This window comes from Moschus berezovskii, chromosome 3 (genome assembly GCF_049115385.1).
Source record: "Moschus berezovskii isolate FMDL1 chromosome 3, NW_MosBer_1.0, whole genome shotgun sequence".
Classification (NCBI taxonomy): Eukaryota; Metazoa; Chordata; class Mammalia; order Artiodactyla; family Moschidae; genus Moschus; species Moschus berezovskii.
Genome location: NC_142462.1, coordinates 102,139,709 through 102,164,423, shown reverse-complemented (window position 1 = coordinate 102,164,423; position 24,715 = coordinate 102,139,709). Strand labels below are relative to the sequence as shown.

The 24,715-nt window shown below is 50.4% G+C and overlaps 2 protein-coding genes across 2 annotated transcripts in view; one reads left to right on the top strand and one right to left on the bottom strand.

Annotated features, from left to right (window-relative positions):
- Window positions 1–24,715, bottom strand: part of SND1 (staphylococcal nuclease and tudor domain containing 1) — a 426,838-nt gene that overhangs the window by 49,599 nt on the left and 352,524 nt on the right. The window lies entirely within an intron of this gene.
- LRRC4 (leucine rich repeat containing 4) lies at window positions 13,467–15,472 on the top strand. Its single transcript, XM_055421220.2, has one exon. It carries the CDS (start codon window positions 13,467–13,469, stop codon window positions 15,423–15,425), a length of 1,959 nt encoding a protein of 652 aa, XP_055277195.2. The 3' UTR covers window positions 15,426–15,472.

Here is a 24,715-nt window from a genome sequence, read left to right as displayed (position 1 = left end):
GCATTCCTGGCTAGTAGCGAGGAAAAAATGAAAAGACAGGGATACTCGGCCGAGGGGCGGGGGCGGGTGGTGGGTAGTGTTCTGGGGCAAAGGAGAATGAGGTGGTCCTGTTACCCTTGTGTAAAAACAAGACAAATCCACCTATCCATTGTGGCCAAATTCAGAACTGCGTGTGAGAGGCCAGACGTGAAACACAGAGAATATGGCTAGGATGGACAGATGAACCAACCAACAAGCGGGGGAATTCTAATTCTTCCCTCTGCATCTGCTAGAGGAGCTGAAGAGCCTAGCTTCCCGTACTTCACATTCACTCACCCTTAGTTCCTCTAGATATAAAGGTGATTTCCACTGGAAGCATGTGCAGACAGAACTGTATCTAAAACCACAGATTAAGAGGCGGCTGGGGAGATCTCACTCCTGAACAGGCTTGTGCAATGAGAAAGGAAGGCGGCCTCCAGGAACCTGGGTGTCAGCCAACCCACCCATCGGTCGTTCCATGACTCATGGGGAAGCCAGTGGTGTGGGCTCCAGGCAAGGCTTCTAAGGGTAAGAGCCTGGCCTTTGGCTGAAGGAGCGGGTAGGCTGCGGATGGTCACAGCAGCCACCGAGAGACAAAATTCAAGCCCACATTTTCATTCTCATTCGGGATCCTCCAAGTCTGCCTCTGGAACTCCTTAGATGAGACAAATGAACCCACCTCACCAGGCCAGTATTGGATGATGAACCGAGGCCATACCAGCCGCAAGGAAGAGAACCCGAGCTATAGCTGAAGCTGACAGCATAAAACTGAAAAAAATTAATCAGTTGCGTGAGGCAGCTTGATGGCCAAAGATGCTGATCCACAAAGAAACTAAACAACAGATCAAGAAGCCTGGCAGAGAGAAGGCAGTGCCAACTTGGCACTACTCTATGAACTGGGGGGATTAGAATGGCTGGGAGGCCATGAAACACCTACACGGTGCAGCGGAAAAGGACAACAGGTTGCAAGTCAAACTGAACAGATTAAAAACACAGAAACGTTCCAAATTGAGTATGTTTCTTAAATTGAGTCAGAAATGTTCGAGGGTAAGTATAGCAAGTGTGCTCCCATCTTGTTCACTCTCTCTAAACTATAAGGTATCCTCTGAAGCAGGGAGATGGTCCACAAGGGGCCCTAGAATATTCCTCGGAGAACAGACCTAAGCGATGTGACTGTTTTTTAAACAAATTCTGTGACACACCCATGGTCAAGGAAAATGGAGTCACAATATGAGAAGAATCATCTTTCTTCAAGGCAAAAGGGACAGAAAGTCAATAGCAAAGCTGCAGAAGGACCCAGATGGCCAAGCTCCCAGTCAGATTCTCCACACAGCTGTCTGCTCCCCTCTCCACCGCCCCCCAGTGTTTTAAATTAAGAGTCTGTGGATGGAATTATTTGTTCTTTAGCCATGCAAAATCTGGGGATGGACAGCTCACAGAGATAAGGACCCTGGGCAGAACCTCTGGGCTCCTCTCGTGGCCCAGCCGGGTGCCCACCGACTGCACTGTAGCTCGGGCGCTCAGTGGGATATTTATAGCTGCCTTTAAATTTACCCGACTCTCCATAAAGCGAGGTAATGGGGCGCCCTTTACTGCTGCTCATGGTGATTGTCCTAACATTCTTTAATTAGCAAAAAGCATTGGCACAGCCACTTTCAAAGCATTTGATCTTACAGTCCTGGTGTTCCCTATTTCAGGCTCAACAGCCCTCACTCCCTTTGGAGAAAATGCACTTTAGCAAATTTGAAAATGACAGGCACATGCGTCCACGAGCACAAAGAAGCGTATTTGTGTACCTACACTCACGTGTCACAAACCCACAACTGCCAAGAGCCCACGAGCCTCGATGATACTTCCATAAAACTCCTGCTCATCAATCTGTCAAGGGCTACGGATTTTAAAAACTGAGGACTGGTGAAACCTTAAGGTCATTAGGATCTTCCTTAAACTTCTATTAAAAAAAAAACAACTGGTCGTTTCACACCTATCTTTTCAAAGATTTATAGAGTAGGGTTAGGGTTCTTGATACACCATTAGAGAGGCCTGAACTCCTATTCACTTGGGCCTAAAAAACAGTCCTCTTCCTTCTGAAATAATTAATTCCCCACTATGATCGAGGTGTTAGGTACAAGATGGGGAAGGGCTCTGCTTTTATGGGATGTGCAGGTAAACAAGATAATTTCAGATAATGGTATATCAAATAAGAGGGTAAAATCCAGGGATGTGACTATGATTGGTGGGGCTACTAAAGTAGTCTAAAGACAGGATAGTCATGGAAAGTCTCAAGAGACCTGCTCAAAAAGCTGACCACCTGAAGATGTGGGGGAACGTTCCAGACAGAACAGTTATATTTGTGTGTAACTGCAGGCATGGACTCTTGGTTAAGGATCCAATTTGTTCTGGAGATACTTGAAAAGCCATTTGCTCATAACTCTCACTCCTAAAGGGGAGAACCAGCTCAGAGTATTCCAAAAGAAAGAAGAGCAGCACAGCTGAAGGGCAGAGGTTGAACAGAAAGCTGATAAAAACATGAGAGCACAGGAACAGCCAAGGCGCAACGGCTGAGGGCCTGTGGTCCACGGGACACCGTCTGTGTGTGTGTATGTTTGTGTCGTGTGTGTCTTTTTTTTTTCTTCTGGCCCATGTGGCATGCGGGATCTTAGTTCAGTGACCAGGGATTGAATCCAAGGCCCCTGCATGGGGAGTGAGGAGTCTTAACCACTGGATCGCCAGGGAAGTCCCTTGGTTGTTATTTTTTGAGTTATGAGGGGGAAGAACACTGGAGCATTCCAAGTAAATCAGTACCAAAATCTGATACAGGTTCACAGAGATTGCTTGCTGCTGCCGCCGCTAAGTCACTTCAGTTGTGTCCGACTCTGTGTGACCCCATAGACAGAAGCCCACCAGGCTCCCCCGTCCCTGGGATTCTCCAGGCAAGAACACTGGAGTGGGTTGCCATTTCCTTCTCCAATGTGTGAAAGTGAAAAGTGAAAGTGAAGTTGCTCAGTCGTGTCTGACCCTTAGCGACTCCAGGGACTGCAGCCTACCAGTCTGCTCCATCCATGGGATTTTCTAGGCAAGAGTACTGGAGTGGCATGCCATTGCCTTCTCCGAGAGATTGCTTAGGTGGCTGCAGAGAATAGACTTAGAGGGAAAGAGGGAAAAATCTATGTCTTGAATACTTTAACCTCTAGTTTTGAGTAAATATTCTGTGATATAAGATGTTAACATAAGAGGAAGCTGGGTGAAGACCACAATTTATAATCTGAGTGTGTTTAACCTGTCTCTAAGTCTAGAATTATCTCAGAACTAACTGTTAAAAACAAACAGTGAAAAACACCTGACATCTTAAATGAAGAACTGAAAGGCCTAAATTAGGGGTAATACCAAAAGCAGAGAGGAAAAAATGAAAGGAAAAAAAGGATTCTCTAAGAACTGACTTTGGTTAAAAATGTTTCCCTTCTATACTATTTCCTTATTTTTAATACTACTGCTACTACTACTATTACTATTAGCTAAGACGGATGGATTTTCCTTCCTTGCTGCTGTTTTAGATAATACCACAAAATAAGTACAGTTGTCAATCCTACTACACACATGCAGAATCTGAAGCTTAAAGAAGTGACTCATATACACAGCATCTACAAAGTAGACAAATAGAACCATGATTTGAACCCAGGTTTCGCTGATTCCAGAATACTTTTATAACCTCCGTCGTGTCTGACTCTTTGCGACCCCATAGACTGTAGCCCACCAGGCTCCTCCGTCCATGGGATTCTTCAGGCAAGAATACTGGAGTGGGTTGCCATTGCCTTCTCCAGGAAATGTTCCCGACCCAGGGATCGAACCCAGGCCTCCCGCATTGCAGGCAGACGCTTTAACCTCTGAGCCACCAGAAGCCACCAGTACAATACCCAGTAGCACATATGCATTTATTCATTCATTCCCTCTCTCTCCCTCTTTCACGTAACATATTTTCTAGGACTCAACTGGGGGAAATAAAGTGTTTGGGCTTTCACCAACCAAAACATGAATAAACTGAGTAACTTTAAAAAACCACTGTGTATTTGTGTATAACTGCAGGCACGGACTCTCGGTTAGGGATCCAACTGGTGCTGGAGATACTTGAAAAGCCATTTACTCGTAACTCTCACTCCCACATCTGCATTTACATCTGCTGGGCTCTGATCTTTAGGCTTTTCTTAAATCTCCAATGAGTGTGAAACTCAACATTTCTGTGACTTAGCTACAGTTGAACCAAATTTTGTAGCAGTGCCAAGCGGTACTTCTAATACTACTGGTAAATGCTTCCATGTTCTAAGGTCTTTGGGATAAAAACCAATAGGCCATACAAAGAGTGAGAAAAGTATTACAAGGAGGAATCAAGGCAGGTTTTGTGAGTTTCTCTGGTCTACCTGCCTGCTTCTCTTGGTCCACGTGATGATTCCTGTTACACTGACGAAGGGAACCTGCTCCCTTTTCAATGGGAAGACCCAGTGGCCACATCACCTGTACTTGGCTGCTCTCCTTTCCCCCTCACAAGCACAGGAACACGGAGGACTTACCTGCTGGTGATTAAGATATACCCTCCCCCCTCTCTTCCTAAGTAGCACATCACATTATCACAGCGGTTTAAAATTTGAATGCTGAATAGATTTGAGACTGAAACCAGACTCTGTCACTGTAGTCAGCTGAATGAACCCCAGACAGATAATGCCCATGCCCCAAACCCCAAACCTGTAAATGCTACCCCATGTGAAAGAAGGGTCTTTGCAGATGTGATTAAGTTAAGGCTCTTACAATGACATCACCTTGCTTGTCCAGGTGGGCCCTAAATTCAATGGCAAGCATCCCTGTAAGTCAGAGGAGGCAGACAGGTGAGTCAACATGACCAAGGAGATGGCCGTGATACAGCCACAAATCAAGGATAGGACGGCCACTGGGGCTGGAACAAACAAAAAGCCAAGCACAGATTCCCCTCTAGGCCCGTTGGAGGGAGGCTGGTCCTTTCAGATTTTGCACTTTTAGCTTTCACAACTGTGAGAGAATAAATTTCTGATTTTCTAAACCACCAAATATGTGGTAATTTGTTATGTCAGCCTTAAAGTTACTTACTAGCAATAAAGTTTCTTATTAGTTCTGTGATTCTGAGAAAGCTTCCTAAATTCATCTGTAAAACTGGAGGTACAGCTGTTGTGATAATCAACATGGAAACCAACCAACGCTCCGGGCAATGTTGCCATCAACATCACTGTTGTCATTGCCACACGAAGGCAATTAAAGGGAAGGATAAACCACAGGGCTTATAACAGGGTAGTGCACCTGAAGAGTACATTTCCAAGGCTTTTGGCTGGTCCTCTCTGGGCTGTCTGGCCACACTGATGATGGCGCTCAGAATCGGCACAAACTGTTTATTCCATAACAGGCAGGAGTGAGGGCATTGGGAGGTTTCTCCCTTCCCTCAGACCTGGCAGCCCGAAAAGAAACGTAAGTCCTAGGAAAGTAGCCTCAGAGAAGAGGAAGAGGCCTTTCCATGTTCTTGCTCTTTGCCATTCTTACGAAGCATCTTGTCTTCTCTAAGGCTTTCTGCAAATCGCTCTGGATGGGACTTGCCAGAAGCTTTCTTGTCCATTTTCTTCCAACATCCTTCTTCACAGTTCTTGGGGGAAAGGGACAGTGGATTTTGAGGGCACTGGGAAGAGTGGGTAATTCTAGAACAGTTTTGTCACCTTGAAGCATCAGGCTCACGGAATAAAACCCATTCCTTTTTTATGGGTAGTAATGGCATGGCCATGGGCTCACTACAGGATCACAGGCAAGAAAGACAATCTTACTTTTTTGTAATGGTGACTTTATCCATTAAACAGAAGCTTCATGACCCACTGATTCTTGAGGGATATCTGCGCAGGTGGGTGGAAGTGAGAGAAAGATGCAAACACACCCACATACACACACGTTTGCTGCCTTGGGTAGAAGAAGGTGACTGTTTCCTTACAGACCATTTCTTATGTCTTGTCACTAATTCACCAATCAACCGGTGTCTTTCCCTTTGTGAAGGTCAACTTCCATATCTTTTTCTTCCTGTTTTCCAAATCCCTTTTCCTTCTGTGGGCTTTTTCTTTTCTTAGATAAAATGGCAGCATAAAATGTATAAAAATAGACAAGGAGCTTGAGTAGGGCTTGGCAGCCTGACAGTATTGCAAACAGGAGCCAGAGTTGCAGGGAGTACACATGTGATCTTCCTGCCACGAATGGACCTACCTTAAGGGGCCCCAAAGCCTCCTGGAGGCAAAATAGTACCCTGCTCACTCCTGGCAAACCCTGCGAGGCATGGACATCTAGTGGCTGCTGAGGATAATGCCTCAGGGATGCAGGTCAGGCTGGGGAGTGGTCTACACTGGGCTTCACAGGAGCTCAACTATCCTGGGGGGCTTCCCAGGGGGCTTGGTGGTAAAGAATCTGCGCCTGCTGATGCAAAAGATGCATCGAACCCTGCCTGGGGTGGGTGGGGGGGAAGATGCCCTGAAGAAGCAAATGACAACCCACTCCAGTATTCTTGCTGGGGAAATTCTATGGACAGAGGAGCCTAGCGGGCTGCAGTCCGTGGGGTGGCAAAATCAGTCACGACTGAGCAATTGAGCATGCGTGCAAGTATCCCGGGTCCCCTAAGAGCCAGTCCCCTGGATGACCATTTCCTCCACTTCTTATTAGGGGTCCAAAGTCACTCAGAGTGGCTCTGTGGGAGACCATGGTTAGCCCCACCCAGCAAAGTATAAGGAGAGCAGCTGCATACAAAGCACAGGAGACAGGCATTTGGAAGTGTCTTCAAGCCCCACGTTTAAAAGCCAACTAGCCACACACTGCCATCTTGACTGAAGGGCTGAGCTCAGAGTTGACAGACTCTGATATTAATTAGTCGTGTGGCTCTAGCTAAGTCACTGTGCCTCTCTGAACTCCATTAATAACATCTGTTAAATGAGAGGTTAAGTCCAGATGATCTCCAAGATTCTTTTTAGCTTTAACACTCAGTGACCTATGAGTCTTTTTAGTAGCTGGGAAAATACAGTCTGCTCTGCTTTGGCACTGTGGATCTCTTAGATTCAACTGAAGGAATCATCTGCTTCTCAACTTCATGGCGCATATCCAAGACTTGGCTACAATCCCAAAGGATCAACCTTCTTCACAAGCTTCGTATCTGGGGAAGGCTGGGAATCATGGACTATGCAAGCTGGAAGGAATTTTCTAGTCCATTCCTTTAATTCTAGAAATGAAGAAACTAAGGTTTAGACCTGTGTTAAGATTTGTCATGTCTAATCAGTGGCAGAAAGGGGACTAGAACTCAGGTGTCCTACTCTCCAAGGAGGTACCCAGCTGCTGACACAGCCTGGCCCGATCACTGACTGGCTTCTTCAGCTCTATCACAGCAGTCTCTCTGCGGGAAACCACCAGTGAAAACATTCTCAGCACAGGAGTTCTTCCTTCTCTCGTCTCCAAGTGTAAGTCTTCCTCTGACTTATTCCCTGATGGCAACACTCCAAATCAAGGAAGCAGTCAGAATCAGGGACTGTGAGGAGCAACAGACAGATGGCTATATGATACCTGAGTGACAGGATTAGAGATTCCAGTGTCACTTTTTGTTCAAAGGGACTGTGTGTGCTGCCATGGCCCCACAGCCTCCCTAGTCCAGTGGATAGTTTCCAAGATGCTCCCTTAGCCTTGCTGGCCTACAAAGGGCAAAGCCATCATATCTAGAACTCCGTGGGCTGCATGAAGCTTGGGCATACTCATCAATATCACTCACAAATATTTACCAGGAGACTGCCTCATTACTAAGTATTGGTTTGATCCTACCCTTCCATCCACCTCCACAACATTTGCTGGGCCTGGCGCTGAACACATGGGGCTTGAATTTGCCCAGATCAGCCAGGCAGGCTCCTCTTTTCTCAAGGGGGAGGGGCAACCGTATTCCAGTGGACCACCCAGACCTGGGGCTAGGGTCTCCCCTGGAACTCTACCAGCTCAGTGCCAGCTGTGGCAAAGAGAGGAATTTTTCAATAGTAGATTTCCAATTCTCCTCCATGGATCCCTGACAGGCTAGATTCACAGCTGTGAGTAAGATTGGGAATGCCCAGTTTGAGGGCTTCCCAGGTGGCACTAGTGGTAAAGAACCTGCCGCCAATGCAGGAGATGTAGGTTTGCTCTCTGGATCGGGAAGATCCCCTGGAAGAGGGCATGGCAACCCACTCCAGTTTTCTTGTCTGGAGAATCCTATAGACAAAGGAGTCTGGCACAGAGTTGCACAGAGTCGGGCACGACTGAAGCAACTTACCATTCACGCACGTACGTCCTGCTTGAAGCTGATGATGTGCAAATGGGGCTTAGTTAAGAGAGCAAACAGAGCCACTAACAACCCAGATGGAACTAATCTCCATTTCTCTCTTTGATCATTAGGTTGGTGCAAAAGTAACTGCGGTTTGGCATTATTGAATTTTGCTGTTATTGGAATGTATTCTTAAATAAATGTATGTTATACATCATTTTAATGTAAATTTATCGGTTTATTTTTCTTTTTTTTTGCTAATGACTTACTGCTTGCTGTTTATTTTATATTTATTTTAGACTAGGGAAATGATGTTAGACAAAAAGCAAATTCAAGCCATTTTCTTGTTCAAGTTCAAAATGGGTCATAATGCAGCAGAGACTACTCACAACATCAACAATGCAACTGGCCCAGGAACTGCTAATGAATGTACAGTGCAGTGGTGGTTCAAGATGTTTTGCAAGGGAGACAGGAGCCCTGAAGATGATGAGTGCAGTGGCCAGCCATCGGAAAAGGATGACCAACTGAGAGGATCACTGAAGCTGATCCTCTTACAACTGCATAAGAAGTTGCTGAAGAACTCAACATTGACCATTCTACAGTTGGTAGAATGCTTCAAATGCATTTGAAGCAAATTGGAAAGATGGAAAAGCTCTGTCAACGGTTGCCTCACCAGCTGACCACAAATGAAAACAATCGTGGGTCTAAAGTGTCCTCTTCTCTTACTGTATGCAACAACACAAACCATTTCTCAGATTCTGATGTATGACGAAAAGTGGATTTTATGCGACAACTAGTGGCGATCAGCTCAGTGGTTGAACCGAGAAGTGCTTCAAAGCACTTCCCAAAGCCAAACTTGCATCAAAAAAAGGTCATGGTTACTGTTCGGTGGTCTGCTACCAGTCTGATCCACTACAGCTTTCTGAATCCTGGTGAAACCATTACATCTGAAAAATATGCTCAGCAAATGGATGAGATGCACCAAAAACTACAATGCCTGCAACTGGTCTTGGTCAACAGAAAGGGTTCAGTTCTCCATGACAACACCCAACCTCATGTAGCACAACCAACGCTTCAAAAGCTGAATGAACTGGACTCTGAAGTTTTGTCTTATCCACCATACTCACCTGACTTCTCGCCAATCAACGACCACTTCTTTAGGCATCCTGACAACTTTTTTGCAGGGAAAATGCTTCCGCAACCAGCAGGAGGCAGAAAATGCTTTCTAAGAGTGCATCGAATCCCAAAGCATGGATTTTTATTCTACAGGAATAAACAAACTTATTTCTTGTTGGCAAAAATTTGATTGTAATGATTCCGATTTTGATTAATAAATATGTATTTGAGCCTAGTTATAATGATTTAAAATTCAAGGTCTGAAAGCACAATTATTTTTTCACCAACCTAACAGTAACTGTTGCCACTGAAACAAGTTAAATAAAGGATCTACTTTCTCTGGCCCTCCCCTCTCTCCCTTCATCCTGCACACATCTCATATACCCTTCACTGAAGCTTTGTTTTCCTTTTATCTTCTGGGATTGCTGCACAGTATATGGGAGTAGTTCCCAGCCCAGGGATGGAACCAGGACCCCCTGCATTGGCAGCTTGGAGTCTTAACCACTGGACTGCCAAGGAAGTCCCTCACTGAAGTTCTTTATGCACTGTTCCCCCACCTTGCCTCTGCCATGAACTCTACGCAGAATGAAGATACCGAACATTTTTCTAACAGTGATGAAAACACCATGCTCGGGATTTGAAGACTGGATTGAGATGCTGGCTCTGTTGCTTTCTGGGTGTATGACCTTGAGTATGTTATTTGCCTGCCTGAGCTCAGTACATCTACCCATAAAATGGAGACAACTATGGCAACTGTGTCACTGGGTAAAGGAAGATTAAACAAGAACAGATCCATCCATCTAGCCAGCAGACAAACATCCCAGTAAATGACTCTTGAAGGAGATGAATGAAACCTGAGTTCTTACTGACTGGGAAAAAACTCTGGAGAATCACTTCTACTACCCAAGTTTGAGACATCTGAGCTCTGCCAGGATTCAAGGCCTGGCTCCCCACTTCCTATGTGATTTTAGGTCACATATTAACTATTAACGTCGTTATTATTTGACTGCAAATGCATAATAAAATGTTGGTAAACAATGGGGAACCCAACTTGCCAAGAATGGAACTGCTTTCACTCCATTCAGGGACTTAAAAAATTCCCTGGCATATTTAAGGTTTCAGGTTACTGGGCAGCAGAGAATGCTGAGATAAGGGTGTGGCACAACCCAGAGAGCTGAGAGATCCAGGACCTCCTCTTCTTAAGCAATAGCTCACGTGGAGGTGGTAGAAAAGCAAGCCTGCCAAGGCAGAGTGGGGCGGGGCACAAGGAAAGGAGCCTGGGGGTAAGCATCACTAAACCAATGCCACGTTCTATCGGCTGGCTTTCCAAGACTCAGCCCCACCCCCACTAGGCAGAGAAAGGGGCAGTGGGAAAAGGCCGACCAAGTTCTATTCCCTCTCCTACACTGGTCCATCCAATGCCCCGGAGTCTCCTCTCACCAGAAGTAGGGGCAGGTTGCTACGCAGTTCTTCCCAGGCAGTCCAGGCAACAAAGAGCTGGTGAAACTCCTGGGGCAAAGGGTTTAAGACCCACTCGCTCCAGTCTCTGGGCGCAGGGAGGAGAAGGGGTGCGGGGCTGCAAAGAGTGAGAAGCCAGGGCTCCGCTGCATGAATGAACAACGGGTTGCGCCGCGGTGGCTGGGAGTTCACCTCGGTCTTTCCCGTTGGTGGCTGTGCTGTCCCAGGCTGTCATTCCCTAGCTCCCCGCACTTGGTCTTTCCTTCCACTGTTTGCCTCCCCCGCAACCCTCATTAAGAAAACGATCATTTAAAGCCCCAGTTAAAGCCGAGGTGAGGAAATGTGCGAGGGAGGAGGGGTGGGGGGGAACAGGACGAATCGGCATCTGTGCAGCAGCGCCCCGGCCGCCCCCGCGTCCCCCCGACCCCCCAGTGCAGCTCCGAACTCCGAGCGCGCAGCCCGGGAGGAGCGGCCGGTCGCCCCGTCAGCAGTCGGCGGGGGTGAGGATGACGCGGTCGGGGCGGGAGGCCCGCCAACAGCAGTAGCGGGCCGCCGCGCCTCTGGCTCCCGGGGCCCTGAGCCCACCGCGCCCAGAGCCCGAGGGTGCGGGGCGGGGGCGGGGGCGCCCGCGCGGTCCCTCCGCAGCAGCCCCGCGCCGCTCCAGCCTATCAGCGGCCACCCGGCGGCTCCCTCCGATCGGACCAAAATAGCTGCGAACGCCTGCGACTTGCGCGCGGCCCGTCACTTGACGCTCACTCCGGCTCGCTCGCCCGGCCCGCTCCCCGCGTCTAGAGGGGGCGGGGAGGAAACGGCCGGGGCGGGGGGTGGGGGGTGGTGGGGGAGAAAGGAAGGAAGGAGGAAGGCAGGGAGGGAGGAAGGAAGGAAGAAAGGAAGGGAGGAAGTCGGACAGAGGCACGGAGCTCGGGGCTGCGCGGCGCGGGCCGGCGCTGCGCTGGAAGGCGCCGGCGTTAACCCCTCGAGGGCAGGCAGCGGAGGGGGAGCGGTGTTAATACATAAGAGCACTGCATCACGCTAATCTTCTCCCCAGAACAGTATGCGTCAGCAGTACATTCACGTTCTGACTGAAGGACAAAAGGATGAGAGAGCAGTCTGCGTGGCTGCTGCCTGCAACACCGCGAGCCCGGCGCGAGGAGGAGACGGTGGGCGCCGCGCGCAGGGGCCCCGCTGCTGCTGCTGCCGCCGCCGCCGCTAGCGAGCGGGGACCATGTTCTCGGGCTCCGGAGCGTTCCCCGCAGCCGCGACCCCCGCTGCTCACGCCGCCGCCAGCGCCGGGGCCGCTGCAGCAGCAGCAGCAGCCCGCGGGCAGCGCAGCCGCTGAAGGCGCCGGGGGCCGGAGCCCCGAACTCGCTCTCTCCGCACAAAGCCAGAGCCGGCGGTGCGCCGGGGGCCCGGCTGCGGCGGGCGATTCCGTGCCCCCGGACTCCCCGAAAGGGCCTGCGGTTCGGGGCGACCCGGCCGCTGCCGCCGCGCTCCTCCGGCCGGCGGACCAGGTCCCGGCGCTGCCTCCACGCCGCTGCCCCTCGGGGGGCTGGACGGATTACTGCTCGTTGCACCAGCAGCCGGCGGACTGGGAAACTCAGCCCAGTTTGGGGCTTTTTAACCCTTAAGAGAAGAGGCGAGGAGAGAAGGGGGTGTGTGTCGAGAGGGAGGGGGCGAAGGAGCGGCGGACACCTCCTCTTAACTCTCGCAGCACCGCAAGCGAACGACTGCATCAGCTGCCTCGGGCCGGGAGCGGCCGACACCAGGAGAGGGGGCAGCGCGGCGGCGGCGGCGAGCGCGGCCTGGGAGGCTGCGGGGCGCCCCCTCACTCCCCGCCGGGTGGCAGCCCCGGAGCGGGCGGGGGGCGCCGGAGGCACACTCCGGCGATGAAGCGGCATCCCCCTCGGCTGGGGCGAGCCGGGGCCAGGGTCCAAGGACAAAGCCGGGAAGCGCTGGCGGCGCCCCGCCTCGGGCGGAGGGGGGGGCATGCACCTGCATAGCCCGCCGGGCCTCGGCTCTCCCGGCGCGCCTCAACTCCGCGGCTCCGCTCGCCGGCTCCGGATTTACTAGAAGCCATTTTGTCTCCCCCCACCCCTCCCCTCCCCTCCCCTCTGACCTCCCCGCCCCCTCGACTTCCCCCCTTTTGTTAATTAAAACTAAGAAGTGAGAATGGGAACGAGGTGGCCAGCTCCGGCGGAGAACGCTTAAGGACACCACGCCAGTTCTTCCCTTCCTTCCTTCCGAGGTAGGTGACAGCGAATGATGGGGTGGGGATGGTCGCCTCGGGGGGAGAGCAAGTCCCAGCTTTCCCAGGGCTGGCCTGGTCGGGGGGGGGGGGGTGGGTGGCGCTGGTAGACGAGGGGCCACTCGTTAGTTTTGGTATGATTTTTTTTTTTTCTTCCCGGCCGATCTGCTCCGTCTCTCTAATCGCCCCCTCCCCACCTCCTTCTCCAGATGGAAAGAGGAGCTCCTAGCTCACTTAAGCCGGGGTAGGGCTGGTTCTCCTTTCCAAGCCAAAATCCCAGGCGATGGTGAATTATGAACGTGCCACACCATGAAGCTCTTGTGGCAGGTAACTGTGCACCACACCTGGAATGCCGTCCTGCTCCCCGTCGTCTACCTCACGGCGCAAGTGTGGATTCTGTGTGCAGCCATCGCTGCTGCCGCCTCCGCCGGGCCCCAGAACTGCCCATCCGTCTGCTCGTGCAGTAACCAGTTCAGCAAGGTGGTGTGCACCCGCCGGGGCCTCTCCGAGGTCCCTCAGGGGATTCCTTCCAACACCCGGTACCTCAACCTCATGGAGAACAATATCCAGATGATTCAGGCCGACACCTTCCGCCACCTCCACCACCTGGAGGTCTTGCAGCTGGGCAGGAACTCCATCCGGCAGATCGAGGTGGGGGCCTTCAACGGCCTGGCCAGCCTCAACACCCTGGAGCTGTTCGACAACTGGCTGACGGTCATCCCCAGCGGGGCCTTCGAATACCTGTCCAAGCTGCGGGAGCTCTGGCTGCGCAACAACCCCATAGAGAGCATCCCCTCTTATGCCTTCAACCGGGTGCCCTCCCTCATGCGCCTGGACCTGGGGGAGCTCAAGAAGCTGGAGTATATCTCTGAGGGGGCCTTTGAGGGACTGTTCAACCTCAAGTACCTGAACTTGGGCATGTGCAACATCAAGGACATGCCCAACCTCACCCCGCTTGTGGGGCTGGAGGAGCTGGAGATGTCGGGGAACCACTTCCCGGAGATCAGGCCTGGCTCCTTCCATGGCCTCGGCTCCCTCAAGAAGCTATGGGTCATGAACTCACAGGTCAGCCTGATTGAGCGGAATGCTTTCGATGGGCTGGCCTCGCTGGTGGAACTCAATCTGGCCCACAATAACCTCTCCTCTTTGCCCCATGACCTCTTCACCCCCCTGAGGTACCTGGTGGAGTTGCACCTACACCACAATCCTTGGAACTGTGATTGTGACATTCTCTGGCTAGCCTGGTGGCTTCGGGAGTACATACCCACCAATTCCACCTGCTGTGGCCGCTGCCACGCTCCCTTGCACATGCGCGGCCGCTACCTGGTGGAGGTGGACCAGGCCTCCTTCCAGTGCTCTGCCCCCTTCATCATGGATGCCCCTCGGGACCTCAATATCTCGGAGGGTCGGATGGCGGAACTTAAGTGTCGGACTCCCCCCATGTCGTCTGTGAAGTGGTTGCTGCCCAATGGGACAGTGCTCAGCCACGCCTCCCGCCACCCACGGATCTCCGTCCTCAACGATGGCACCTTGAACTTTTCCCACGTGCTGCTCTCAGACACTGGGGTATACACGTGCATGGTGACCAATGTGGCGGGCAACTCCAATGCCTCGGCCTACCTCAACGTGAGCACGGCCGAGCTCAACACCTCCAACTACAGCTTCTTCACCACGGTCACAGTGGAGACCACCGAGATCTCACCTGAGGACACAACGCGCAAGTACAAGCCTGTTCCTACGACGTCCACCGGTTACCAGCCGGCCTATACCACCTCTACCACGGTGCTCATCCAGACCACCCGTGTGCCCAAGCAGGTGGCAGTAACCGCGACGGACACCAACGACAAGATGCAGACCAGCCTGGATGAAGTCATGAAGACCACCAAGATCATCATTGGCTGCTTTGTGGCAGTGACCCTGCTCGCTGCTGCCATGTTGATTGTCTTCTATAAACTTCGCAAGCGGCACCAGCAGAGGAGTACAGTCACAGTCGCCCGGACAGTTGAGATTATCCAGGTGGACGATGACATCCCAGCGGCGGCACCTGCAGCAGCAACAGCAGCTCCGGCCGGTGTATCAGGTGAGGGGGCAGTCGTGCTGCCCACAATTCATGACCATATTAACTACAACACCTACAAACCAGCACATGGGGCCCACTGGACAGAAAACAGCCTGGGGAACTCTCTCCACCCCGCGGTCACCACTATCTCTGAACCTTATATCATTCAGACCCATACCAAGGACAAGGTACAGGAAACTCAGATATGACTCCCCCCCCCAAAAAAAAGAACTTATACAAATGCAATAGAATGCACACACACACAAAGACAGCAACTTTTGTACAGAGTGGGGAGAGACTTTTTCTTGTATATGCTTATATATTAAATCTATGGGCTGGTAAAAGAAACAGATTATATTAAAATTTAAAAAAGAAAACTCAAAACAAAACTATTTTCTAACTTGTAAGTTCTATTTAAAGGGGGTAGGGGAGGGTACCTTGGGAATGTTGTGGGGTAAAAGTCACAAGTCAACTTGCTATGTGGCCAGAAGGGATTTCTGTATAAGGTTGAAACTGCTAAGATAAAACCAACTTAAAACACCAACAAACATCCCTAAAGAGTTAGGGCGCAGGCTGCTGAGGGTAGATGGAATCTTGTCATTTTTTTTTAAGAAGATGCTTCATAGGACCCAGGACTACCCATTTCTATAGACATCTTTCTTAGGCTGAGAGCTGTCTTTGCAGATTTATCTTATTTAAACAAAAAAAAATTCCAAAAAAAAAGCACTAAGAATTTGTACTGTGCTTAGAATGTTGAGAGGCAATACATTTTTTTTCTGAGGCCAGGGGGAAGACAGATCTGTAACATGGTGTTTTAAACAGGAAAATTACTGAAATTCAAACGAAACCCTCAGGGGACTGAGAGTGTGCACCCCTATGCACAGGTCTTCTTGGTTTGTGCACTGGGACAGCGCGTGCCCCGCCTGACGGGAGTGCGGAGGGAAGGAGCAGAGAAGGAAGGGAGCTGGCGTGGCTTGCAGTCAAATGCTTTCACGTTGTACCAGATTCCTGCAGTCGGGCTTAACCCACTCTGTGCAAGGCATGTGTCTATTCAGGGCTTCCCAGGTGAAGGAGGTGGCTCCTGAAGGGGGCGTGGGGGCACCAGAGGGGGACGGGAGGGGAGAGCAACAGAGAAAAGGTATTCACGGGAGGCCATACATCAGCATAGTGCCATGTCCACCTGTTGTTCCCAGTATCTGACAAACGATTGTTGACAATGATGGCATTTGATGATTTTCTTTTATAAAAGGTTTGTTTGTTTGAAGGTGGAGAAAGGGAGGAGAGGCTGGGAGTGGGGAGCTTGGGGGAGTGGAAGCTTTTCTCATGCTTGTGATTTGGTGACTATTCTAAATGCTGATTCATTAGGGATTATTACGGCTGATGTCAATGGGTTGTGGTGACGGGTAGCGGGGCAGAAGACAGGGAGAGAAGGGGGAGACAGAGGAGGCACAGGCTCATTTAAAGTGATGAAGCCTTTCCTCACCAAGGATGCCTCAGAAAAAAAGATCTGAAATCCACAGTTGGAACAAAGTGACGCACACGCACGCAGAGTGAGTTGGCCGTGGAGTCCTGTTGAATGTGTACAATGGGGCGAAAGGCTTCCCTCTCCCAGGCCTGCCTCAGGAGGAGGGGAAGAGAGAGGGTGGGCGTGGGTGGGGAAGGCGGAGATCTCTGTTACGCTGGTCCATTTAATGATGTAACTTTACTTATTATTTTAGCTTTAAAAGGAAATAAAGGGTTCAGATTTGAAAGGGGGGTGGGGTGGGGGGTGGGGAAACGCCAACAAAAGAACATTGATTGTAATGTGAGAAAAGTGTATTTTTGTATTTTAATAAATATTGTTCAATTTTTAATTCAATGTCCCCAAAGGGTTAAATTGAATAAGACCCTGAACCTATAGCTTCTTATGAACATTGGCCGAATCATTTCTATTTAAAGGAATAAATGGGAGGGGAGGACCATGTTCAATTTCTTTTAAAGTATGGGAACACGTTGAAGCTGTCAACCACTTTTCCTTAGCTTAAATAAAAGTACCCCGATTCTAGTGCACCTTTCACAAGCTAAGTGTGTTAGTCCCTGGCTCTGTTGGGGGTAGAACCGAATTTCCTGTGCCCTGGAAAAGCGGGGGAAATGGGTCAGCCTCAGCTCCTGGGACCCGGCCAGGAGTTAAATGCCACCTCAGCAGAAACGGCTGGTCAGACAGCACCAGCTTTACTGGGGGGACCCTGGGGGACTGGGACTGAAGAGGACTGCAATAATGTTGTTGGGATTGAAAGATCCCTGTGGCAGGGCTGCTCCTGTTCTCTCGGCACCAAATAAACAAACGTGTCTCGGTGGTGGTGGGTGTCGGTCTCCTGATACTTAGCTGAGGAGTGTCATTCAGGCGGGCTGCCTGAACTGGGACCCTGCGTCTCTCCAAGCGCCAGTATTTATACTAATGCAGGGAATCGGGACTGAGTGGGTGTGATCTCCCTGGCGCCGAACAGGGAGAGGCGGCAGCACTTTGCAGCAGTTGGCTAAGAAAGGGCCAATTCTTAATCCTCCTCTCTTTCTCTGTGTATTTTGCTTAGACAAAATTTCTGGGTATCCGTGTTTGTGGCAGCACGTATGCATGGGCTCACACTTTAAGAAACTGCTATTCGTGTTTCTAGGCTACAAAGATGCGTTCCCTCTGCCTGTCCTCTGCTACCCCACCCCCAATAAAAAAGAGAGAAAACTGCAGCAGAAAAAAGGGTGGGACTTGGTGAGGACCAGCTGAAAAATGCAAGAAATCACCCCCTTTCCTAGTGCCATAGACACAACTCAGGCTGTTTATTAGAACAGCCTCCCGGGTACACATTCAGAGGTGACTGGGAAGGAAGGAGCGGCCTCAGAAGCAGAGGGTGTGGAGCCTATTTCCTCCCACCCTTGCCCTTCCGACAGCTCTCTGGGCAGTCAGGGAACTATGCAGTTGCTCTGAAATGACAAAGGCTTGGGGGCTGAATAGACATCTGAGGAGAGAAGTGAAGAAACAGGCCTGAGACATTCCTGGGGAAGAGTCTTAAGAACAAATGCACCTGTCCTGGGGGTGGGGCATATTCAGGTTCTGGAATCTTAAGGGAGAAGTGCTTTCCCGAAGGAACGTCAGAGGACATTGTGGAGACAAGATATGGATTCACGGGCTTGAGTGTCCTTAGAGCTGTTAGGGGGGTTCCTCTGCTCACTGGGCCTGCTCCCTGACCTGGGCACTGGTTCAGCCTTTAGAGTGGCAATGCTCTTTCGCCATGGTGTTGAGTTTGCCCTCCTCTGTAGCAGGCACTTGGGTCAACTTTTCAGAGAGGGGTCCCCTGAGCACTGAAAGTGCCACCTTTAACGCTGGGCAGGAGACTCATCCTCGGCCTGGCCAAGCTGTAGGGTTTGTTACCTGAGAATGGAACATGTTAGAGGGAAAAGAGTGCTGCTGATTATATGGAGTTAGGGAGTTTTCGTGACAGAATTTTTTAAAGGCCGTGAAAAATCATGTAGTCTAATCCCTTCACATTTTATAATCAAGGAAACAGAGCCCCAGAGCAACTGAATGATATAGTCCAAGGTCACACTGCTAATTAGGGGAAGAGGTGGGATTGAAAGCCAGGTCTCCTGACTCCCCAAACCAATGTGATTTCTCATTCAGGCTCCCAAGAACATATTTCCTTCCTGGCCAATATGAAAATGGGACCTTCCTATAGATACTGCTGTGCTCTTTTCTCCTTCCTCTTGGAGCTGTCCAATCTCCTTCAAACCAGCTCTACTGAGCAGAATTCTGACCACAGGGGCCCCAGAGCTGGCCCAAGGGCCACGTGTGCTCACTAAGGAGTTGGATTCTCAGGACTACACAAAAGAGCTGCCTGATTCTTAGGTTCAATGGCAGACAGAAAGCACAGGAATCCCACAGAGGGCAACGACTGCTAGGTAAAAGGTGATGCAGACAAGGCTGGGTGCTCACAGTGGGAACGATGGCTTGGTTCTCTCCCAACCTTGACCTGGGAAGCTCTGCAGAGTAAAGGATTGACAGAGGTCTTAAAGCACCTCTCAGAGCAACTTGTGCACAGTGGACTGGTTTCTGCTTGTTTGGCTGAACAGTGAGACTCTTTGGGGGAGTTGGGGGGCTCCTTAACTCTTCTCCATTGCATCTGCCCTAGCCCCAGCTCTAAAATCATGATCTGATTGCTACTCCCATAATCTGCTCTAGGGCATTTTATGACTCTTTGGTCATAAAGCTGCATCCTACTGCAGTGAGGGTAGAGGAGACAAACTAGTTTCTAAGGCCTAGGGACATCAGCTTTATCATGGCTGTTAATATGTACCAAAGCTGGTGGGGCGTGGGAGTAGGAGGGAGGGCGGGCAGTGTATTAAGAGTAGGGTCCCTTCAAGACAATTCCTATTAATGGGGAAGAGGTTCAGAGTCCTTGCTCTTCACAGTGAAGAGCTCTGGCTCATCTCAGTAGAGCTGGGTAGAGATTAACAGAAGGCTAAGTGGGCCTCACTCAGCCCAGGCTACTACCTCAGGGGCCAGGGCCCACAATTATGGCTCCAACATTTTACTGCAACAAAGCAGTAGGGGCTTAAAATTAGAGAAGAAAAAGAAGAGAAAAAGAGAACATTTATATCCAAACATATGTCTGATTTTATCTCCTCTGCTGGCACTCAGTGCTCCATGCCATCGGCTAATGCAGGCACTGTTCACGCCATTTCTAAATCCTGCCTCAGCTAAACTGCAAGGCACTTTTGGCTCAAAGCACCTCTCTTGGTTTCCATCCATTTAGAAAGCACCCTTTCCCCCGGAGGGGGGAAGAATGGTTTGGGCAGTGGATTAAGGTTGTTTTCATCTTTGCATTATATTGAGATGAAGTGAATTGCTTCTTGGAGCAGGGATAAAGGCTTCAGGAGGCAGATCAGTGAAATATACATATCTGCAAAGCAATATAGCATAGTGCTTGCAAGTACAGACTCTGGAGCCAGTCTCCCCAGGCTGAATTCCAGCTCTATCACTTACTAGCTGTGTGATTTCAGACAAATACTCATTTTCCTTATCTCTAAAACGGACATAATGTTTGGTGTCTACCTCAATACTTTGTAGGTTGTTGTAGGAATTAAAATTTGATGATATTACATAAGGGGAAGACCAACTGACCAGCCTCCATCACCACCTCTATTACTGAACCTCGTCCACGTCCAGAGAGAACACGCCTACTGAACTAGTCTAGTTCAGAGGGGGGATGGTCACCCAGAAGTGCTGGGGAGCATGACAGCACTGTCTACAAGCCCAAGCACTATGGGAAAGATGGGTTTAGTTTTCTTCTTTGTGCTCTGTTCTTTAATTGAGCCCTTTCGATGACCCAAGGCACTGTCTTGGCCCAGGAACAGATCACCTTTTCTTCTGGCGAGTCAGGAGAGAGGAAAGGTGCCACAGCTGGTGGTGATGATGCACAAGCTGAGAGCTGGGATAGGAAATACTACCAGAAACCCTGGTCCTTTGCCAAGAGGGTAATAAGCTTCCTAGTGTCTTCTCAGAGCATCTTGTTTCTTTATCGGGGTGCTTTTACCAAGGGAGGTGGGCCCACCGAGGCACCAGGAGGAGAAAGGAGCACAGAGGGGGCTGCTGGGGCTTCAGAGCAGTTTGGGGGGGGCTTGGAAGAAAGAAAAACCAGACAGGAGAAAAGCACCATAATCTGAGCAAGTGAGAGTGGAATGGAGCTATGTGGCAGATACAGAGGCTAAGGGGCTGCAATGCAGTTCGGGAGGAAAGCCAGGGAGATTCCTCTGCCCTCACAAACAGGAGGCTGGCTGGGCCTTGGATGGGGGGAGGACTGGCAGTGTGAAATTCACGGCACGGAGCAGAGGAGAAGAAAGGCAGGGAGATCAACTTTCCAAGAGAAGCCTAAGAAAGCAAGCATTTGATTTCCTAATGAGAGGCTAGAATTAGATTTTAGCATGATCACAGGTTTCATCCTCTGGAACATGCCAGCTTTGCTGTCAGTACTAGGGCCAAACCACCTACCCACGACAGTCCTGTTCCCGATGCTGGAGGCTGTCCACTGCTGGGCGGGGGGCGGGGTTGGGGGGGGGAGATGCTGGAGGCTGTCCACTGCTGGGAGCAACCCCTCCCTCAGGGCTGTAGTCAAATTCTGATCCTGACAGGCTCCCTCCTTTCTAAGAAGGTACAGTCATGGGAGAGGGGAAGAGCGGGTATAGCAGCTCACTGTTTATCCACAACAAGAGTATTATTTTGGTGGGGGGGGGTGTTATATAAATCATGTTTCCTCATAAAAATCATGACGACTGTGAGTCCGGTGCTGCACGCAGACCCTGGCAGTGAGTCAGAGAGATGAGGCCGGGGCCCGTGGGGGATAGCCCTGAGAGAGGAGACTCTCTTGGCCAAGGAAGGTAGCATTTGAAAGGATGGTGCTGTCATCTCAAGCTTAGCCTGGTAAAGATTTTTGGACCTGTAGTAGGGAAGCAGTAAGACTGAGAGGCCACGCTAACGCCAGGTGTGGGGATTGGATGGACCAAAGTGGTACTTAGCGTTTCAGGTTCATCCATTCTGTGCGCCTGGAAACAATACCAGAGCCATTACTAAAGTTGAGATTAATTACTAAATACCAAAGGAACAGCCCTTGATCTACTTGTTTTTTTAATATCCATTCACCTGCTTATATCTCCCATTAATAAAAAGCACACCCTCCGTTCCTTCTCCTGTCACACTTCTCCCCCGTGTGTGTACAACTGTCTGTCATGACAGGACCAAGGATGCCCCGTAAGATCCTTCCATTCTAGAAGCCCAATGGCTCTTTCTTCCTTTTCACAGTCCTGTTTCCTCTTCCGAGGCAAGTCCTTAATCTGTAGTTTCTTACATTTCACAACCCTGGTTTCCCTGTCTGTGCAGGTGGGGATATAGTCACCAGATAAGCCACTCTACCCGTTCCATGAGTCAGCAAGGATGACGGAGATGAGCTTTCGCACACGAACTGTTCCCTGTGCAAAGTTTGGTTTCCTGGCCTCAGGCTACTGTTCCCCAGGCTTCAAGGCCCAACCCACTCACCCAGGTTCATTAAGGACACTCAGACAGGTCCTCCTACTCAGGTTCCACCCTGGAGGTGAACTGAATGAGCTGGAGGCAGTTCCCTGGATAGTGCCGTCGTGTCTGCAGGAATGCACAGCGCATCCCTCGCGGCAGGCCCATCACAGTGCCAGACATGGAGCCCAGGCCTCAGATACGGACGGCCTGTTCCCGTAGCCCCCCAGCTGCAGTGGCTACAGTGATAATCTATTACCACTGCAAGAAGACTTAATTTCTGGACTTAACGGAAGTCGGATAATACTTTATCCTATTAGCGTCTGCCTGTGTGAATTGACAATGGCTTCCTTCTGACATGACAGTGTATTCTTCCCATTCATCTCTTAAGGGGATGAGTTGGGGAAGTCTGGAGTTAAGATTGGAGGGAGGGCTGAGGAAGAGACTGCTAAAGGAACCGGGGGAAGGGAAGATAGCTTTTCAGTGGGGAATGGGGAGAGGAGACTTAGAGGGATATGGCAAGACTGAGATAGCTCAGAAAGCGTGCCTGAATTTCATTCGGTCTCCCTTGTGAGGGAAGTAATGGCAGCTGCTGGGTGTGCTGTACGCATGTGTACAAGGAACAAAGCTTCTGAAGTCACAGAGGAGAACAAGCGCAAGAGAGCACCGGACTTGGCCTATTCCGTGTGCCTCTGGTTTCAGCTTTGGGCTGCAGAGTAACCTTCCCGTTCTTTAATCCCTCTTCCACACTCCTGTTCTGAGTCCACACCTGCTCTGACCAGTGTCATCAATGTCCGCTGAGGGCCCCTCCGCATCGCCTGTGTTCTCACAGCTGGTCGACCTGGGAGGGGCAGTGGTCACTGAGGACAGATTGACAGTTTCCAGCTTCTGACTTCAGGAAGGTGGAGACAGTGAAGGGAGTTTCCAAGTTAATTCAGAAAATCTAGGTGAACCCTCTTATTTTATTGGTGAGGAAAAGGAAGCCCAGGGAGATGGCACCCCCAGTGCTTGCGAGCTGGTGGTAGTGGGACCAGGTCTCGGGGTTCTTAGCCCAGCACCGGAAGGGCTACTGAGACTTATAACGGCAGGGGGTGCCACTGACAGAAGCTACAAAGTGACCAGTGCCCCCTGGAGTCTGCAAACTGGTGCCATTCCTTACTTTTTGCTTCCAGGGAGGCAGGGAGAGGAGGGGAAGGCCTTTCACGCCAGTACTTTATCTGGGCTTCACACTCTAAGCCAGATGGTGCTCACACCTGACTTCACTCAAACAACTAGAATTGAGAAATCCAGCAACTTTTCCTTTCTCTTCAACTATGAGTGTTCCAGGGCAGGGGAGTTCTGATGGCTGCCCAGCCAGCAAACAAATTAGAAGGAGCCTTTGTGGCTGAGGCCACCCTACCCATCTCCATAAAGGTGAAGAGCTGTAAAGAACAGGTAGAAGGAAGTTCTGCAGAAGCTCAATCACGCAGAGGTCCGTTCAAGGTCAAGTTGACTACTGGAGAAGCAGGGACATCTTCCCTGGGACTGTAAGCAAGGAGAAACCCTCAAAGGAAAAACTCAGCCTGGGCTGACTCGGGGTCCTGCAGCCAGTGAACGCCCCTTCCCCCATCTCAACAAATCCTCTCTAGGGAAACGACAGAGTGGCCCTGGCTAGAATTCTATCACATACATTTAATTAGAATCTGTCTCCTTCATGATGGTTTCAACTGAAGTCCCAACAGAAACATTCTAAAAAACAGCCGCTTGCAGCCAAGGATCTCTTTTAACCAAGTTAATTTAGCAGAAATTTGCCATCTTGGATCGGGTGGAGTTACCTCTCTTCTCAACTTCAAAGCTGGGAAGAGAAGGGAGGTGGGGAATGCAGAATAGAGAGGAGGGCGGGGGCTTTGAGCAAATGAGTTTCCGTCTATTAAGGAGCGGTAATTTCTGCTAGCTCCCCTAGAGACCGGTCCCCTCCAATAACGGCCTGGCTCTAATGATTCCCACTCCTAAGCAACAGCCTGTGTTCTGCTGGTGTTGAGCTGAATCGTGCCAGAGAAATTCCCTTTCTCTCAGAGGTACTGCTATTCTCATTACGCAGGAGAGATTACCAGCCAGGAGGATGTGCTCTTGGGAGGGGGGGGACAGAAAGATCACCAGAGAACGTACCTCTCTGAGGCTTGGTGCTGCTGACCAAGAAAAGCTGAGAGACAGGCTAGAGGTTAGTGCTAAGAGGAAAGGGCAGACACTCTGAACAGGAGGGAGAAGACAAGAGAAAGCGAAAGCTTAGGCAACTCCTGTCTGACTCTTTGTCACTCCGTGGACTGCAGCCTGCCAGGCTCCTCTGTCCATGGAATTCTCCAGGCAAGAATACTGGAGTGGGTAGTCATTCCCTTCACCCAGGGGATCTTTCCGACCCAGGAGAAGATCTCCTGCATTGCAGGCAGATTCTTTACTGTCTGAGCCACCAGGGAAGCCCCGAGGAGT

Bases quoted from the DNA above. Each gene is read 5' to 3' on its own strand.
- LRRC4 (XM_055421220.2), top strand. From the start codon at position 13,467: ATGAAGCTCTTGTGGCAGGTAACTGTGCACCACACCTGGAATGCCGTC.